This window comes from Camarhynchus parvulus, chromosome 18 (genome assembly GCF_901933205.1).
Source record: "Camarhynchus parvulus chromosome 18, STF_HiC, whole genome shotgun sequence".
Lineage (NCBI taxonomy): Eukaryota > Metazoa > Chordata > Aves > Passeriformes > Thraupidae > Camarhynchus > Camarhynchus parvulus.
In genome coordinates, this window is record NC_044588.1 from 3,652,504 (window position 1) to 3,672,148 (window position 19,645).

The 19,645-nt window shown below is 49.1% G+C and overlaps 1 protein-coding gene across 1 annotated transcript in view; it reads left to right on the forward strand.

Moving 5' to 3' along the window:
- Positions 1-19,645, forward strand: part of MAP2K6 (mitogen-activated protein kinase kinase 6) — a 62,256-nt gene that overhangs the window by 30,349 nt on the left and 12,262 nt on the right. The window contains exons 4-11 of the mRNA XM_030961881.1: positions 2,390-2,503; positions 3,863-3,982; positions 4,847-4,963; positions 5,476-5,527; positions 6,895-7,022; positions 8,108-8,191; positions 9,836-9,975; positions 14,809-14,854. Of these exons, the coding sequence (XP_030817741.1) occupies positions 2,390-2,503; positions 3,863-3,982; positions 4,847-4,963; positions 5,476-5,527; positions 6,895-7,022; positions 8,108-8,191; positions 9,836-9,975; positions 14,809-14,854 (801 nt within the window). The remainder of the gene's footprint in view (positions 1-2,389; positions 2,504-3,862; positions 3,983-4,846; positions 4,964-5,475; positions 5,528-6,894; positions 7,023-8,107; positions 8,192-9,835; positions 9,976-14,808; positions 14,855-19,645) is intronic.

The following is a 19,645-nucleotide window of genomic DNA, read 5'->3' on the forward strand; positions in this document are numbered from 1 at the left end:
TAATTTATATATATATAATATTTGTATTTACATGTAATATATAAATATATTGTTTATAAATAAATATTTATAAATATATAAATATATATTATTTTTATATAATTAACATTGTAATTTATATATTTTAACATATAATTTATATATATAATATTATATATTATATAATCTATTATATAGTATATATTATTTATATTATATATTTTATATATTATATATATATATATATTATATTATATTATATTATATTATATTATATTATATTATATTATATTATATTATATTATATTATATTATATTATATTATATTATATTATATTATATTATAGTATATTATATTATAGTATATTATATTATATTATATATATTATAATATATATAATATATCATTATATATTATATAATTTATATAATTCATAAATATATAATTAACATGATAATGTTATCATTCACATTAACAGCCCATTTTACCTGAAAGCAAAAGCAGCCGCTGGAGGAATAAAAGCTGAGAAGCTCCAGCCTGGGAGCTCCAACCTGAGGCAGGAATACCCAGGTGGCCCCCGGTGTTTGTGCTCCTCAGGCCGGGCTCTGTGCCTGGGAGCTGGAGCTGCTGCTTGCCACTGCCCGGCATCACCCTCTGCCTCCCCCGGCACGTGGGCTCCCCGCATATTTTCCACCATGGAAATTCCTTCCTTGCTGCTCTGAGGTGCAGCTAATCCCCTGGAAATGACCATTATCAAGCAAGGGGGTTGCTAGCAGGGTTGTTTTACTCTCCTCTGCAGTTCCTTTGCTGGTTTAAAGCCTTCACTCAAAATATTTCTCTTTGTTGATGTTGAAGGGCATCTCCTCCAGGAGTTGAACTCAGGGTGGATGTTCCTGCCCTGGAAGGAAATTATTCTGGCAGCATGGAATCCAATCCACCTGGATTTAAAAAAATATCAGGGAAAAAAAACCACAGGACAGTGATTTTGATAGGAGGAAAAGGCAGAGCAGAATTCAAAAAAGTACTTTAAAGCTGGACAATAAATGTATGAGGTGCAAAAGATAGGCCTTGGTGTCAGTGGGGTAATTTATGCAGTGAAATGCTAATCCAATAGTGGTTAGAAATGCCTGATTTTGGAGGCTTTTCTTTCCTTTTGGATTTTATATTTGGAGCAGGGGCTGGGTGATAGAAACAGGGTGCAGCAGGGACACAGAGCAAATTCCTGAGCAATGTCCCCTCAGAGCTCTGTGGTCACCATGGTGCTGGCTGATTCCCCTGCATCATATTTTTATTTTTATTCATATATTTACATATACATATACATATATATACATATATATATATACAGAGATATATATTTATACACATATATATACATTAATTAATTTATTTATTTATTTAGAAATATCTTTATATGTGATATACAATTTATCTATTCAATATTATATTATTTAAGATATATAAATATAATATCAATCTTAAATCTATAGATATATAAATTATATAACTATATTGAATATTTTAGTATGTATATAGTATCTATGAAATCTATATCCTATAATTTATCTATTAAATATTATATTATTTAAAATATATAAATGTAAAATAAATAAATATAAAATTATATATTAATATATTGTATAAATTATATAACTATAATCAATATTATTTATTATTTATTATTTTATAATTTATATATGTAATATATAATGAATCTATTAAATATATTATCTAAAAAATAAATATAAAATAATAAATATAAAATTTTATTTATATAAATAGATAATTTATTAAACTATAATGAATATTATTTTTAAAATTGTAATATATATGTAATATATATAATTTATCTATTAAATATTATATTATTTAAAGTATATAAGTATAAAATAAATAAATATAAATATAAAATTCTATATATAAGTATATGATATAAACTATAAAACTATATTGAATATTATTTACTATTTTTATTATTTATGTAATAATGCTATATTTATTATTTAATGTTTATTATATAATAATAATTATATAATTTGATGTAAATATAAATTATTATATATATATAATAAAATTTAATATATATTATATAATCAATACAAATTAAATTATGACTATATAATTAATAATGTTTATTGTGTAAATTATTATATAATTTATAATATTTTATTTATTTATTTAATGTTATATATTATTTCCTCTTTTGTTATTTATATAATAACTCCCAGCCTTGGGAGTTTATCCCAGCTGGGGAGGGGATGCAGCAGGGGGAGGGTGTGCCAGGCAGGGCTGCACTGGGGGGCTGCAGGCCTGCGGGGGCTGCAGGGCTGCACTGGGGGGCTGCAGGGCTGCACTGGGGGTCAGAGCACGGCACAAACCCTCAGGGCTCTGCTGCCTTTCATCCCGCAGAACTTTGAGGTGAAGGCCGATGACCTGGAGCCCATCTCGGAGCTGGGCCGGGGCGCGTACGGCGTGGTGGAGAAGATGCGGCACATGCCCAGCGGGCAGATCATGGCAGTGAAGGTACCCTGAGCTGGGGGATCTGCCCTGCTGGGGGCTGGGCTGATGGGGAACATGAAACAGGAAAGCCTTATCAATATGATTGCCTGGCAAAAGGTTTTGAGAATATGGAAACTATAAGTGAGATTGAAATGAAAGCAAGCCTTGAGATCCCTCAGTTACTGAACAACTGGAAAACAATGGTGTGGCTGGCTGAAGGTGATCCCCTTTTGATGGAACAACACCCTCTGCCTGCAGACAGGCCCAAGGGTCAGAGCAGACCCTACAGCTTGGCAGAAGGGGCCCAAAGAGGAGTTTTTAGGGTTTAAAATGTAACACAGTATGGTGATGTAATGATTCTTATAGGCTGTATGTAAATGCTATAGGATTTGTATCTTGTACTAGATTGGTTAGTGAGAATTAGAATATTCAACACAGAAGAAGATTTATTGTATTGTAATGAGAACCTCGCTCTCTTACCCTCTCATCCTCTCTCTCTCTCTCATCCTCTCTACCCCTCTCTTCTCTCATTCCTGCTCTGAGCTGTGGCTGGCAGCTCCCAGCAGCTCCCTGCACTTGGCCCTTTGCAATAAACTCCAAGTTCCACCACCTGGCTTTAGAGATCTCTCATCTCCGTCCATCCTGACCATCCTAGATATAGAAAAAGTAAAAGTAGCTACAAAGGTGAACAAGGAGTTTAGAATGCAGCACTGTAGGTTTGTGTGTCATAACGTGATTGGCTAAGAAAGCTCACACTGCAGTGTGAGTCCATAAGACAAAATATTGAAGGATTGGGTCAATATTGTATTTGCAGGGACCCTCGTGGCAGGCAAGAATGATGAATCTGACTTTATGTTCTCAGAAGACTAATTTATTATTTTATGATACTATATTATATTAAAGAATAGTATACTAAACTATACTAAAGAATACAGAAAGGATAATTACAGAAGGCTAAAAAGATAATAATGAAAACTCGTGACTCTCATTCCAGAGTCCCAACGCAGCTTGGCCCTGATTGCCCAATGAGTGAAAATAATTCACACCAAAAACCAATGAAGCAATCACCTGTGGGTAAACAATCTCCAATCACATTCCAAAGCAGGAAAAAACAGGAGAAACAAATGAGATCAGAATTGTTTTCCTTTTGCTCTGAGGCTTCTCAGCTTCCCATGAGAAAAATCCTGGGTGAAGGGTTTTTTCCAGAGAATGTGACTGTGACAGATCAAACCCATAAACATCCTTGTGAGCACCCCGTGGGTGCTGGGCTGGGGACGTGCCTGTGACAAAGGTGGTGGCACAGGGGTGGCACGAGGGGTGCTGGGGGGGTCCAGGTGTGCCCAAGGCCCTGGGGCAGCCAGGCTGACCTGCTGTGTCCTGCAGCGGATCCGAGCCACGGTGAACAGCCAGGAGCAGAAGAGGCTGCTGATGGACCTGGACATCTCCATGAGGACAGTGGATTGTCCCTTCACTGTCACCTTCTACGGGGCACTCTTCAGAGAGGTGAGGCTTCCTGGGGCTCAGTTCCCACTCCTGCACTTCCTGCAGGTGCCAGGGGTTCAATCTGCACCTGGACATGGAGGCTTTAGTCCTGTCACTTGCTGTGGCTGTGGGACAGCCTGGTCCCATAGTGTTCGTATTGCCCTGCCTTGGTTTCATCCACGTGGAAAGCTCTGAAAAGGAGGGTTTATTGAAGAGCTTTGAGCACAGCTATGCAGAGCTGAACTTTTCCTGGCTGGGCATTGGGTTCCTGATAATTTTCTGGGCTCCTAAATCACCGTGGCTCTGCTTTGGGAAGGGGATGCCCTAAATGGTAGGGAATGTGCACAGCACTGAATTCCAGAGCAGGGAAAAGAAAGCCCAGGACAGCTTTGAATGGGTTTAAAAAAACAAAAAAGAGAAGGGGAAGGGAAGGGAAGGGGAAGGGAGAGGAAAGAGGAAAGGAAAAAGGAAAGGAGAAAGGAAAGGAAAAGGGAAAAAGGAAAGGAAAAAGGACAAGAGGAAAGGAAAAAGAAAAGGAGAAAGGAAAGGAAAAGGGAAAAGGAGAAAGGAAAGGAAAAGGGAAAAAGGAGAAAGGAAAGGGAAGGAAAGGAAAAGGGAAAAAGGAGAAAGGAAAGGAAAAGGAAAAAGGAGAAAGGAAAGGAAAAGGCAAAAAGGAGAAAGGAAAGGGAAGGAAAGGAAAAGGGAAAAAGGAGAAAGGAAAGGAAAAGGCAAAAAGGAGAAAGGAAAGGAAAAGGCAAAAAGGAGAAAGGAAAGGAAAAGGGAAAAAGGAGAAAGGAAAGGAAAAGGGAAAAAGGAGAAAGGAAAGGAAAGGAAGAAGAGATGTTTTGTTGAAATCTCTGGGTATCTGCTTGCTTTACTCTCCAGGGAGATGTGTGGATTTGCATGGAGCTGATGGATACCTCGCTGGACAAATTCTACAAACACGTCATTGACAAAGGCCTGACGATCCCCGAGGACATCCTGGGCAAAATCGCCGTCTCTGTGAGTAGCAGCAGGGTGAGGAGGGCAGGGAAGGGGGCTTCTCTTCTCAGCCAGGACCTGCCTGACCTGAGCTCCCAGCGTCAGGAGGAGGCTGGTCCATGTGCCAGCCCATGTGGCCATTCCCAGGTCTGGTGTGATGTTATTTATAAGCCATAAATGTGCCCATCCATGCACATGATGGAGAGCTGGACCAGTGGGAGGTTTGGGGAGGCTCCTGCAGCTCCTTTATGGTTTATAATCCATAATTGTGCCCATCCACACAAATAATGGAGAGCTGAACCAGTCTGAGATGTGGGAAGGCTCCTGCAGCTCCTTCCCCTTCTCATCAGGGTCCTGGAGCCCCCAGGAAGATCCCTGGCTACCCACCCACCCTCAGGCTGCTGGCAGGGTGCAGGACTCATGGGGGATGTGGTTTTTTTGCCCTCCTTGTGGGTCTGGGGGTGAAGCCAGGTGTCATTTCCTCCTCCTCGTGGTGCTGCCAGCTGTGACTGACTCTGGGTTTGTTGTTTCAGATTGTAAAAGCACTAGAACATCTCCACAGCAAGCTCTCTGTGATCCACCGAGGTGAGTGCCAGGCACACCCTGCCCTGCTCAGCCTGGCAAGGGCTCCCAAAACTCCCCAGATAAAGTCAGCCTTTGACAGCAGAAATGCCCCCAGCATCTCATGGGACTTGCAGCAAAACCCAGGCACAGGAGATGGCTGCTTTGCTCCTTAAAATCTGCCTGCTGCTCCCTGTGTTTCCCTGAAGGGGAGGAGGAAAGGATTAGGCTGTTGCCCTAAACCCAAAAACCCATGCTGTGCTTCATCACCTGGGTGAAATTCAGCCTTTTTCCCTGACCTTGGAAAGCTTTGGAGCAGGCGGTGCCCAGGTTTGTCCCCCAGCTCCATGGCTCTGTGCTGATGTGCAGTGGGAGGGGATGGTGGAGCCCTGGCTGCTGAGAATTTCAGATTTTCTGTGCTGCCGGGCACTGACCCCCAAGAGAACTCTGCATTGACCTGAGGCCCTGGAGAAGCTTCCAAAATTAAATTATAGCACTGAGATTGTGGGTGTGGAGTTTGAATAGAAGTGTGTGATATCACAGGGTGGAAAATTAGAGTTTAAGCTTTTAGAATATAGTAATATATATAAAGCAGGATGGAGGTTTTAGGGTGGAGGCTGCTCCTTCTTCTTCTCCGTGGGTTTGGGTGGTTTTGTGTAATTGGATAAAAAAGTCCCCATTGCAGGCCATGGGTGGTTGGTTATTGGGTTAAAAGTAAAAATAATTGAGGTGTCATTTCTTAATTGGACAGTTTATCCTTAAAAGGCCTTGTAGAATCATTGCACAGGATCACCCCTTAGAATCCCCCACAGAATCACCCGTAGGATCCCCCCACAGGATCCCCCCACAGGATCCCCCCAGCCCCTTGGAGCTGCTCCCTCTGAGCTCCCTGGTGTCCGTGACCATTCCCTGAGCACTGGGACGTGCTGGTGGCACTCAGAGTCACCTCCTGCTGCCCTGGCTCAGGGAGGGGGTGTGTGGGTGCAGGGACACTGGCAGGACACTGCCAGCCCCACAGGGCTGTCACTGCACACCCCACAGGGCTGTCATTGCACACCCATGGGGCTGTCACTGCACACCCCATGGGGCTGTCACTGCACACCCCATGGGGCTGTCACTGCACACCCATGGGGCTGTCACTGCACACCCCACGGGGCTGTCACTGCACACCCCATTGGGCCCCTGTCGCTGCTGTGCCGCCCACACCACGGAGCCAGTAACTGCTCTCTGTGCATGCCTGGCCCAGCACCCCCAGGTGACAGTGACTGTGCTCTGTGTTCCTGTGCCTTGGCCCAGCACCCCCGGGTGACAGTGACTGTGCTCTGTGTTCCTTGTGCCTTGGCCCAGCACCCCCAGGTGACAGTGACTGTGCTCTGTGTTCCTTCTTGCAGATGTAAAGCCCTCTAACGTGTTGATCAATACGCAGGGGCAGGTGAAAATGTGCGATTTTGGCATCAGCGGGTACCTCGTCGACTCTGTGGCTAAAACCATGGATGCAGGATGCAAACCCTACATGGCTGTAAGTGCAGCAGTCAGAGGAGCGTGAGCCTGGGGGGAAGGAGCAGCAGCACCTACCCTGGGGATTCCTTTGGGGAGCCTGTTGTGTTTTCAGGGACCCCCGTGGCAGGGAGGAATGATGAATCTGACTCCATGTGCTCAGAAGGCTAATTTATTATTTTATGATCCTATAATATATTAAAGAATAGTATACTAAACTATACTAAAGAATACAGAAAGGATACTGACAAGAGGCTAAAAAGATAATAATGAAAACTCGTGACTCTCTCCAGAGTCTTGGCACTGATTGGCCAAAGAGTGAAAACAACTCACACCAGAATCCAGAAACAATCACCTGTGGGTAAACAATCTCCAAACACATTCCACATGTGAGCACGACACAGGTGAAGCAATCAGATAATTATTGTTTTCCTTTTTCTCTGAGGCTTCTCAGCTTCCCAGGAGAAAAATCCTGGGCAAGGGAATTTTTCCAAAAAATGTGAATGCCGCAGTAGCCCTGAAGTGAAGGGATGTAATCCCCTTGGGAAGGGAGGCAGAGCTCGTGGCTCAGGTCACATCTCCTGGGCACAGCTTCCTGCTGCTCTCTCTACTGCCTGTGACCTCGGGGAAGGTTCTGGAATTGCTGCCCAGTGCCTGGTTGCCATTTGCCCCGTGGGGACAGTAGTGCTTAGCATGGGGAGGAAAAACACCCAGGGCTGGGTGCCTGTGGCTGCTCCTGGGAGCTGCTGTGTGGGGTTAACCCTTTGTGGGGCACTTGACCAGGCTGGAAACAGCCCTGGAGAGCTGGGGCTTGTCAGCCCCTGGTGCCAGCTGTGCCAGGGCAGCCCCACCAGCCCAGCCCCTGGGGCAGGTGCCACTTTCTGGTGCCCCATTTCACTGCCTGCTCTCCCTGTGAGGATGGGGAACCAGCACCACAGGAGGGCGAGGGGGCTGTGTGGGCCAAGGGGGCTGGGCTGGCACCCTGAGAGACCCTCCCTGGGCACCGGCAGGGCACTGGGGGCATCCCTGCTCACCTTGGGCGCCGGGCGAGAGCACTGGGGGCAACCAATACTGCTCCTCACCCTGCCTTTGTATCAATGTTGGCAGCCGGGGAGGGGAATCACCGGCAGGCAGCTGAACCAGAAGGGATACAGCGTCAAATCTGACATCTGGAGCCTGGGCATCACCATGGTACGGTCACCTAGGGGTCACCTGGGGGTCACCATGGCAGGGTCACCTCGGGGTCACCATGGTGGGGTCACCTGGGGCTGTCACCAGGGTCACCTGGGGCTGCCATCACCTTGGCAGGGTCACCTGGGGCTGTCAAGGCTGTCAGCTGGGGCTACCAGGGCTGCCACCTGGGCATCACTATGGCAGGGTCACCTGGGGGGATCACCATGGCAGGGTCACCTGAGGATCACCAGGGTCACCTGGGGGCTGCCAGGGCTGTCACCTGGACATCACCATGGTGGGGTCACCTGAGGATCACCATGGCAGGGTCACCTGGAGCTGCCAGGGCCACCAGGAGTGCTCATTGTGGCTCATGGGTTCATTCTCCTCCCCACAGCGGTGCTGGTGGCCCGGGGTGGGCAGGGGAGGAGCTCAGGCCGGTGCCCCAGGGTGGGAGGGAGGGAGGGAGGGAGGTTGGAGCTGCTGTGTCAGCTCCTGCGGCTGTGTCAGCTGCAGCTGCCGGGAGATGGCAGCATGGGCTAAGGCAGGCTGGAGTGCACAGAGCCCTCCCAGCGCACAGAGCCCTCCCAGCGCTCAGCCGCTCACAGAGGCCCCCTCGGGACAGCAGGGGACACAGGCAGTGTTCTGGGGAGTCCATCTGCTCGCAGATTTACCCTGTGCAGGGTGGGCTGGTTTATCCCGGGGATTGTGGCAGGGGTGGCAGGGGTGGCCTGTGGAGCTGCCTGGGCTCCTCCTGCCTCTCCTGTTTGCTGGGGGAGGATAGCAGTGTGCTGTGGTGGGGTGAGGAAATCCTAAAATCCCAGAATGGTTTGGGTTGGAAGGGGCCTTTAAGACCATTTAATTCCACCCCCTGCCATGGGCAGCAACAGCTTCTGCTACCCCAGGCTGCTCCAAGCCTGTCCAACCTTGGCACTTCAGAGATCCAGGGGCAGCCACAGCTGCTCTGGGCACCCTCACCATCCTCACAGGGAACAATTCCCTCCTAACATCTGATCTGTCTCTCTCCTCTTTTAGTTCCAAACCGCTCCCCCTTGCTCCATCACTGTCTGCCCACGTACAAAGTCCCTCTCCCTCCTTTCTGGCATCCCCCTTTAGGCACTGCGAGGGGCTCTAAAATCTCCTTAGAACATTCCCATCTCCAGGCTGACCAACCCCATTTGTGTGGAGCCACAAAACCACACCCAGGGTGGGCACAGGGCTGTCTCAGACCTGTGGGGTGTCTCTCCTCCTGACAGAGCCATCCCAGACATGTGGGGTGGGTGGCTGTGGGGTGTCCCCCCTCCTTACAGGGCCATCCCAAACCCCTGGGGTGGCTGTGGGGTGTCCCCTCCTGATGGGGCCATCCCAAAGCTATGGGGTGGGTGGCTGTGGGGTGTGCAAGAGGCTCTAAAATCTTGCAAAGTTCCCATCTCCAGGGTGACCAACCCCATTTGTGTGGAGCCACAAAACCACACCCAGGGTGGGCACAGGGCTGTCCCAAACCCCTGGGGTGGGTGGGTGGCAGTGGGGTGTGTCCCCTTCTGATGGGGCCATCCCAAACCCCTGGGTAGGTGGCTGTGGGGTGTCCCCTCCTGATGAGGCCATCCCAAGCCCATGGCTGGGTGGCTGTGATGTGTCCCCTGCTGAGTCCCCTCTGTGCTGCAGATCGAGCTGGCCATCCTGCGCTTCCCCTACGACTCCTGGGGCACCCCCTTCCAGCAGCTCAAGCAGGTGGTGGAGGAGCCCTCGCCGCAGCTGCCAGCAGAGAGGTTCTCAGCAGAGTTCGTCGATTTTACCTCGCAATGGTAACGCTGCCCCTCTCCTCCCTGTCTCTCCTTGGCCCTGCTCGCCCTCAGCGCGTCCCACAGGCAGCTCTGAGCCCCAGCTCTGGGCAGAACCTTCCCTGTGCCCTCGTGCCTGGCACACGGCACTGCTGGGGGGCTGCCTGAGGGGCAGGAGGGGCACAGGGGGGGTGGGGAGGGGACACACAGGGTTAGGAGGGGACACACAGGGTTAGGAGGGGACACAGGGTTTAGAGGGGGATATGAGGGTTTAGCAGGGGCACAGGGGTTTAGGAGGGGGACATGGGGGTTTGAGAGGGGTCACATGGGGTTTAGTAGGGGCACAGGGGGTTTAGAGGGGACACAGGGGGTTTGGGGGGGACTCGGGGTTTAGAGGGGACAAATGGGGTTTAGAGGGGGACATGGGGGTTTAGCAGGGGCACAGGGGGTTTAGGAGAGGGACTCAGGGGGTTTGGAGGGGGACCCAGGGGGTTTGAGAGGGGTCACAGGGGGTTTAGAGGGGACACAGGGGGTTTAGAGGGGACACAGGGGGTTTAGGAGGGGTCACAGGGGTTTTGGGAGGGGACACAGGGGGTTTAGGAGGGGGGCACAGGGGGTTTAGGAGGTGACACGGGGTTTGGGAGGGGACAGGGGGTTTAGGAGGGGACCCACAGGGTTAGGAGGGGACCCAGGGGGTTTAGAGGGGGACCCAGGGGGTTTAGGAGGGGACCCAGGGGGTTTAGAGGGGGACCCAGGGGGTTTAGGAGGGGACGCAGGGGGTTTAGAGGGGTCACAGGGGGTTTAGGAGGCCCTGATTGCCCCCACAGCAGCAGCACAGGGGTTTAGGAGCAGGGGCAGCCAGGCAGCTCCTGGCCCTGAGTGTGGAGGGACAGCAGGGTGTGGGATGGCTGTGTCCTGTCTGGGGGATGTCACAGGAGAGACAGGCACAATGCAGAGTGTCACCATACAGCTCCAGAAAGCTTCAGCCCCTGCAGAGAACACCAGAAGGCTTCAAGCATCCACCCATCCACCCTTCTTGTTCTTTGCCCAGCCTTTTACACCCCTGGTGTTCCTGCACGGCCCCTGTGTGCCCTCTGCCCCCTTCGCTCGGCACACCCGGGCACTCCCTGGCTCATTCTGTCAGTGCTGCTCACCTGCTGCTCACAGCTGTGCCCACTGGGGGTGAGGCTGGGCCACTGCACCATCCCAGTGACCCCAAACTGTGCCACACACCGCCCAGTGACCCCAAACTGTGCCACACACACCCCAGTGACCCCAAACTGTGCCACACACAGCCTCATCTCAGTGACCCCAAACTGTGCCCCACACACACCCCAGTGACCCCAAACTGTGTTCCACACACAGCCCAGTGACCCCAAACTGTGCCACACACAGCCCCAGTGACCCCAAACTGTGCCACACACAGCCCAGTGACCCCAAACTGTGCCGCACACAGCCCAGTGACCCCAAACTGTGTTCCACACACAGCCCAGTGACCCCAAACTGTGCCACACACAGCCCAGTGACCGCGCACAGCCCCCCCCCACCCCCCCACAAACCCACCCACCCCCCCACCACCCCCCACAACCAACACAAACCCAAACAAAAAACACAAACCACCCCCCAAACTGTGCCACACACCGACCAGTGACCCCAAACTGTGCACAGCCCCATCCCAGTCCCCCCAAACTGTGCCTGCAGGGTGACCCAGCTCTCAGGGCAGGTTTTGCCCCGTGCTGGCCCCCTCTGCCCGGTCTCTGTCCCTCTCTTGGGGCGCCGGTGCTCCTGCTGTGCTTTGCCCAGCCCTGGCAGCAGCAGCAGGAGGAGGATTTGCTGTGCTGCAGGACAGGGCAGGAGCAGCCCTACTGCTGTGTGCAGGGAGCTCAGGCAGCCCCTGCAGGGCTGGGTGCTCCAGGCAGGCCCTGCAGTGCCACCCACGCCACTGCCAGGCTGGCCACAAAGGATGGCAGATGGACAGACAGAAATGTGAGACTGTTCCGAGCTGCTGTGCCCCAGGAGGGGAACTGTCAGCTGCTGCTGCCTGGGGACTCTCAGTACCCACGTTTGGATTCTTCAGAGTCTTGTTGCAGCGTGTTGTCATGTCCCTAAGCCCAGCTGCTCAGCTCCTGCCCCACGCTGTGGCCGTGTTCGCAGGGGTCTGAGGATGAGGGAAGAGACGTGTCACACACATCCTTCTGGGAAAAGCATTTCTGGGGATTTTTCCTGCTGAAGCTGAGAAGTTTCAGCAGCAAGATGTAAACAATGGTTGTCTGCTGCTGTGGAATGCAACAGGTCCGTCTGTGATTGGCCCATATTGGATGTTTATAATTAATGGCCAATCAAGGGCTGAGCTGTCTCGGACAGAGTCCGAGAGAGCTGCTTTTCTTATCATTCCTTTCTTTTCTATTCTTAGCTCAGCCTTCTGAGGAAACCTTTCCTTCTGTTTCTTTTTAGTATAGTTATAATGTAATATATATAGAGTAAAATAATAAATCAAGCCTTCTGAAACATGGAGTCAACATTCTCGTCTCTTCCCTCACCTGACAGCCCCAGTGACCACGGTCACAGAGACGAGGATCTGACTCCGTGTTTCAGAAGGCTGATTTATTATTTTGTGATATATATTATATTAAAACTACACTAAAAGAATAGAAGAAAGGATTTCAGCAGAAGGCTAGCTAAGAATAGAATAAGAAGGAATGATAACAAAGGTTTGTGGCTCGGACTCTCTGTCCGAGCCAGCTGGGCTGTGATTGGCCATTAATTAGAAACAACCACATGAGACCAATCACAGATGCACCTGTTGCATTCCACAGCAGCAGATAATCATTGTTTACATTTTGTTCCTGAGGCCTCTCAGCTTCTCAGGAGGGAAAATCCTAAGGAAAGGTTTTTCCATAAAAGATCTCTGTGACACCACGCTGGGGAATACCTGCCATGCCCACTGTGCCCTGGCTCTGGGGGAGCTGCCTTGGAAAATCCCTCGCACAAGATGCCCCCCGTTCTTGCCAAGCCCACGCTGAGGATTTGGAGCAGCTGCTGTTCCTCCAGCAGGGCTGCTGGCTCTGCTGCTTCCCTGCTTGTGCCAGGCAGGCAGCTCCTCCCTGGGGATTTGCTTTTCCAAGCTCTGTGTCTTGCAGCTGAGGCTGTGGCTGCTTTAGGAGTTACATCCACAGCCACTCTGGTGATTCCTGTCTTTGCAAATCCCGTCCTCCAGGGTCACTGGAGATCCCTGACTACCAGCAGAGTGGCCTGGGCTTGGAATGGTGAACTTGGCACCAGTTTTGTGCAAAGGGCTTGGAATGGTGAACTGGTGAACTTGGCACCAGTTTTGTGTTACTGGGGTCTGGGAATTCCTTCTGACACCAAAGCAGGTCACAGCCACTCTGTATCAAGGCTGGTTTAGGACTGTGTCTGTCCATCTGTTGCTGCCTGATCAGCTGTAGGCACTGCAGGAAGGTCCCTGGGGTATCTGAGTCAGGATCACATCCCAATATAACTCTTCATTCCTGAAAATTTACATCGATTTCAGTAACTTATCCACAGCCACTCTGGTGATTCCTGTCTTTGCAAATCCCGTCCTCCAGGGTCACTGGAGATCCCTGACTGCCAGCAGAGTGGCATGGGCTTGGAATGGTGAACTTGGCACCAGTTTTGTGCAAAGGGCTTGGAATGGTGGACTTGGAATGGTGAACTTGGCACCAGTTTTGTGCACCACTTTTGTGTTATTGGGGTCTGGGAGTTCCTTCTGACACCAAAGCAGGTCACAGCCACTCTGTGCTTAGGACTGTGTCTGTCCATCTGCTGCTGCCTGAAGTCTGACCAGGTGTAGGCACTGCAGGAAGGTCCCTGGGATATGAGAGTCAGGATCACATCCCAATATAACTCTTCATTCCTGAAAATTTACATCGATTTCAGTAACTTATCACCAGATTTCCTGCTATTAGTAACCTGGGCATGAATTGGTTTTGTAGAGGGTCTAAATTAAGAGAATTGCACCAAATCTGGACACAGCTAACCTTCGGATTCACCTTGTCTTGGCTGGGAGGATGTGACACATCCCCTACCTTCGGGCCGGCGGTGTTGGCACGTACGGGCCCCGGGTTCCTCTGTTCATTCACAACATGACACTAAACACGAGCCCTCTACACACAGCAAGCAGGAAATATCTATTCAGTGTGTGTCCTCTGCTTCCTCTGGGCCCCAGCAAATCCTAGCAGAGGTTCTCACTTTTGTTTTGCTCAGTGTGACACCTTTTCCCCGCCACCGCCGCGTACGTGTGCGAAGATCTTTTCAAGTCGCTCCAAGTTTCTTTCCCCTAAATACACGGCCAGGAAGTGAGTAGAGATTACGTCCTGTCTTTTAAAAAGCTATTTTCTGCTGGAGGGAAACCAAAATAACTTCCAGCTACAACCCTCCAGGGCCATCTGTTGTAGGAGAGGAGAAAAAAAGGATGTCCCATGGAAGCGTCCCCGCTGATAACGGCGCGGTGATAAACAAACAGCTGGGCACGTGCTCTGCAGCCACTCAGTCACTGCTCCCAGGCACAGCTCGGAGCCTGAATCCTTCCCCGAGCCACTGGCCTGCTGGAGAGCACCCAAACTCCCAGCTGTGCCTGGCCCCCAGCAAGAGGCAGTGTTTTGAGGGGTGGTTTTGGTGGCTCCAGGTCTCTCGGTGGATCTTGAGCTCTTGTACCCGGCACTGTCCATGTCCTCAACACCTAAATTGTTTCCTCAGCTTGGAGGAGTAGCTGAACTTTGCAGAGTCTTTAAACCTTACTTTGGTCATGGTGTTATTTTATTGCAGACAGAATGTCAATTCTAATTTTTTTTTTTTTTTTTTCTCCCCCAATTAAAGCTTGAAGAAGAATTCCAAAGAACGGCCAACATACCCAGAGCTTATGGTGAGTGTGGCTGCATCAAGCGGTGTGTTCAGAGCTGGAAAGGGTCACAGGAGGTGCTGAAGGCAGAGATTCCAACAGTGATGGTGTTTTGGGCTGCTTTGCATCTCTTTTTTCATACCAGATGGCAGAATTGTGACCCTGGGAGGGTGGCTGCAAATCACAGATGCTCTTTGAAATCTCAGCCAGGTACTTTTGCACGTTTTATGGGTATCAAGGGAGAAAATACATGTTAAAGCAGGTCATGGACAAGAATGAGGCTGTGAAGAGTCAGTTAGTGGGACTCAGATCCTCCTGTGGGGTTTGTGTGATCAACCCAGACTCCTCAGTGTGCCCCAGGTGCTGCACAGGAGCTGCAGGAGCCCGGTGGCCAGAGGGGCTTTGCTGCCCTGGTACCTTGGAGAGGAGGATTTTTGGACAGAATAATTCCTGGATGTTGGGGACAGGGATGAGTCTGTGACTAATAATTCCAGTTATTGAATTTCATCTGCTGCCTAGAGACTGTTTACTGGGAGGGATAACTGAGGAGTAACCAAGGAGGAAAATGCCAGTAAAGGCTGGTGAGAGGAGAAATGCAAGGCACTGCTCTGGGCTGCAGCTGGCAAGAACAGATTTTTCTGCTTGGGCTCCACAGCTTCATGGCCTCCCCTTCTCCCCTGCCTTTCTGGTGCTCCTGAAAGCTGGCAGAAAGCAGGAGAGCTCAGGAAGTTGGTGCTTCACTCCTGCAAGCATTGAATCCCTTTTTACTCTCGCACAGTTCACAGCTTTCTAAAGGCAGGAAGGTGCCTAAATTTGTTATTTCTGAAGATCCTGGCCCTGCATTTCCACCCCTGTCCAGTCTCAGTGTCAAGATCACCTGGATTAAGGGTGGAAAGTGCTGAGGGATTTCTTTAGGCACTCACATTCCCTACCCCAGCATTTTTAGGATATGCATTCGTTCTGCCACCAGGGTCAGACCCACCACCACCTCACACCTCCTGCTCAGAGGTGACAAGGGGCAGGTTTAAGGTGATTTTTACCTGCAAGTCATGCTGGAAATCCACAACCCTGAGCTGTAAGCAGTGAATAATTCCCATGGCATTTGGTGCTGGGCCCTGTAATGCAATCAAACTATAAATAGGTCTGATTGACACACAGCTTGCCCCCAGACTGGTTTCAAACAAAGAGAAGCCTGAGATTTATGCCTTTTTTTTTTTACTTTTTTTTTTGGGGGCTATATCATTGAATAAATCCATGTGTATATTTTAAGCAAACTTCTGAACTTTGCCAAATGGCCTTTTATCAAGAAAGGTTCAGTGAAGCAGCTCTGTCTGCTGCAGCATTCATACCCATTGGCAAGGGAGTGCATTTCTATTGAATTAGGTTCTTGGATCACCCCGGCAGAGTACCTCAATGCTGTGGTATTTTATGGCTGCCATGGATGTTGTGAGGTCCTGTGGTTGAGGGTTGCTGTTCTGTTGGGGTTTTTTCCTCTCTCTTACAGCATTAAGTTGTGGTGCTGGATTGGACTTGTCATTTAAACCAAGACTGCTCCCTTGCTTTCCTGTGGAATTGAGGTTTCTCATGGAAAATGTGACTCTGTGCTATCTTGAGCATCAGGAAAGCTGATAGGGGGTGCTTAATTTCATTTAAAAACCCCTTTCCCCAGGTGAAGTGGAGCATGAAACTACTGCAGTTGTGGTGGTCTGCACTCCCTGCCTGGCACAGGGCTCTGTGCCAGCCTCAGGGGCATTGCTGCCACCCCTGGCACGTTGTTGGTGTGTCCAGGCTGTGGTGGCTGTGCTCTGGGTGTCACTTCAGTGGGGTGGTGTTGGGAAGGATGAGAGTTTGACAGGAAAGTCTCACAGATCTGTGTGCTGGGCAGGAAGATTTTTAAATGTTGAGTCTGATGAGGGACTAGAAATGAAAGCAAGTTTTGATAGAGAAGGAAAGAATTGCTGAGCCAGTCTTGCTGGATAACCAAGGAGCCAAAGGGTATTTTATGTTAGTTAGAAGGGGTTTTTATGGCTTAGAGCAAAGGACAAACCCACCCCAAACAAGGAGATGTTTTTACCAAGCAGAAAGAGAGCACAGGCAAACAAGGCAGCAAATGTGGCAAGTAGAAAAAAGGTCTCAGAATTTTCCACTGCAAGAAAACTGAAAAACAACTTCTAGATTAAACTGTAATGTACTTTTAGTGATTGGAGAACGGTGACATGAATATGGTAATTATAGCAGTTATGATAGGCTGTAGGAAAAGTTAAGGTAGAGATTGGTTCTACTGTATGGAGATGCTCAGCAAAGAAAAGTAAATAATGCATTGTAACCAAAAGAAAAGTATAAAATACATTGGAACCAAAAGAAAAGTATAAAATGCATTGGAACCAAAAGAAAAGTATAGAATGCATTGTGACCAAAAGAAAAATATAGAATGCATTTGTAACCAAAAGAAAAATATAGAATGCATTGGAACCAAAAGAAAAGTATAAAATGCAATGGAACCAAAAGAAAAGTATAAAATGCATTGGAACCAAAAGAAAAGTATAAAATGCAATGGAACCAAAAGAAAAGTATAGAATGCATTGGAACCAAAAGAAAAATATAGAATGCATTTGTAACCAAAAGTATAAAATGCAATGGAACCAAAAGTATAGAATGCATTGGAACCTAAAACTGAGCTATTCCTATGTTAATAGCCATGGGCATGATGACAATTCCTAGAATTGGAAAATCTCTGCCCACCTAAGGAAAAATGTCGTGGATGTTTCAGAACTAAATCCTGCTTTCAAAATTGTTGCTCGACATTCATTTCTCCTCGTGCTTTCCAGATTCTTGGTGGCTATCTTGGCTAATAGCCCTCCCAGCTGTTTTTGCACCTCCCAGACCAGCTGTGGGAGTCCTTTCATGCTCTAGAAGAACAAGTTACCAGCCTCCCCTTTCCACCTCTTTACATTTTTGCCCGAGCCTAGACACCCTTGAGCTCTGATGTGAAAAATACTTGGCCCTAGCAGTGTTTCATCCCACCTGCTCTGCCACCTTGGGGACATTTTTTTGGTTTGCATTACTAGGCTAACATGAATTGTCATTAATGATTAGGCAAGCAAAGCCATGAAGCATGGTTTCTTTTCTTTTGTAACCAAAAGAAAAGTCTATAATGCATTTGTAACCAAACCCAAAGGGTCTCCAGGCCTGCCTGCAGCTGGAGCTGCCAGCTGTGGGCACAGCTCTGTCACCCACCACCCTGGACTGCTGTGACCTCTTGGATGGAACAAACTGCATTTTGGATACAATAAACTGCATTTTGGATACAATAAACTGCATTTTGGAGAGCCCCTGGAGTCCCACATCCCTCACTTAGGCTCTTACAGGGTGTGAAGGCAGGGATGTCCTGCTGGGATGATAACAAGACATTGGGGTCACCTCAGAGTTACTCAGGACACTTCAATTCCTGTGACTGTCTGACCTAGGGAGACCTCAAGTTTTGCCTGGATCTTTGCCTCAGCCCATTCCAGCCCTGTTTCCCACATAATTGTGCTTCCTCTTCCTTACTGGAGTGTCTTTGGATCGCTTCCCAGCCACTCTGAGCTGCCTCATCTTACTCCCTAGGTGACTTTCCACTCAAGCCCACCTTGAAAAATCTCTTTTCTTTGCTCTTCTTCTCCCTCCACTTGGCCACTGCCAACAAAAAGAGCCAAGGCTCAGGAGCTGAGCTGAGGGGCAGCTTGGAAAAACCCTGGAAACCCCAAATTACCTTTAAAAATCTGACTTGAAAGGAGAGGGTTGGAAATCAAACCCTTGTACAGAGCAGAGATCACTGTGAGCCCTGCAGGGCCCTGGGTCCCTTTTGTGTCTCTCTGACCCCCTCATACAAATAAATCCAATTCTCTGCCAGGCCAGTGGGTGCCAAGCAGGATTTTGGGGCTTTTTAGGTGTGATCTCAGCTTGGTGTGTGTCTGAACCAACCAAACTGAATTGCTGCTCCTGGTGGAGAGGGGTTTTGTTGCTCTGGGTGGGATTTGGTTGTGTTTTCCCTCCTCACCCGTATTTTTCCATCGGTGCTGAAATGTCAGCAGGGTTTTCTGGCAGGCTGTCTCCCCATGTTGGTCAGGATGAAGTAGTTAAACACACAAGAGGGGATGGTTTTCCAGTAGGGATGGCTTTCCTGTGTGGTGGCTGGGGTGAGGGAGCCTCTCCTGCTCTGAGGAGGGGCAGCTCGGGGAGGAAATGAGGCCCAGGAGTCACCAGAGGGTAAAAACACACACAGGGCTGAGGGAAAACCACTGCAGCCAGCAGGGTTTGCCCTGCTCCAGCTGCAGGGGTAGCCATGGGCTGGCTGGGAGGTATTTTGGGGCACATGGAGAGGGTTTTCTAAGGGAAACGTCAGGGAGAGGATTTTCTAACCCTCCCCTTGCCTCCAGAGCTGCCCACTGAGCCCTCCCAGCTGGGGCAGGCTTTGGGGGGAATCCATGCTGCTCCAACTGGATGGGTTACCATGGTTTGGGAGGTGTTTTGGGGCACATGGAGAGGGTTTTTAACCCTCCCCTTGCCCCCAGAGCTGCCCACTCAACCCTGCCAGCTGGGGCAGGCTTTGGGGGGAATCCATCCTGCTCCAGCTGGATGGGTTACCATGGTTTGGGAGGTGTTTTGGGGCACATGGAGAGGGTTTTTTAAGCCTTCCCTTTGCCTCCAGAGCTGCCCACTCAGCCCTGCCCGCCAGGTTTGGGGAGAATCCAGCCTGTTCCAGCTGCAGGGGTAACCATGGGCTGGCTGGGAGGTGTTTTGGGGCACATGGAGAAGGTTTTCTAAGCCTTCTTC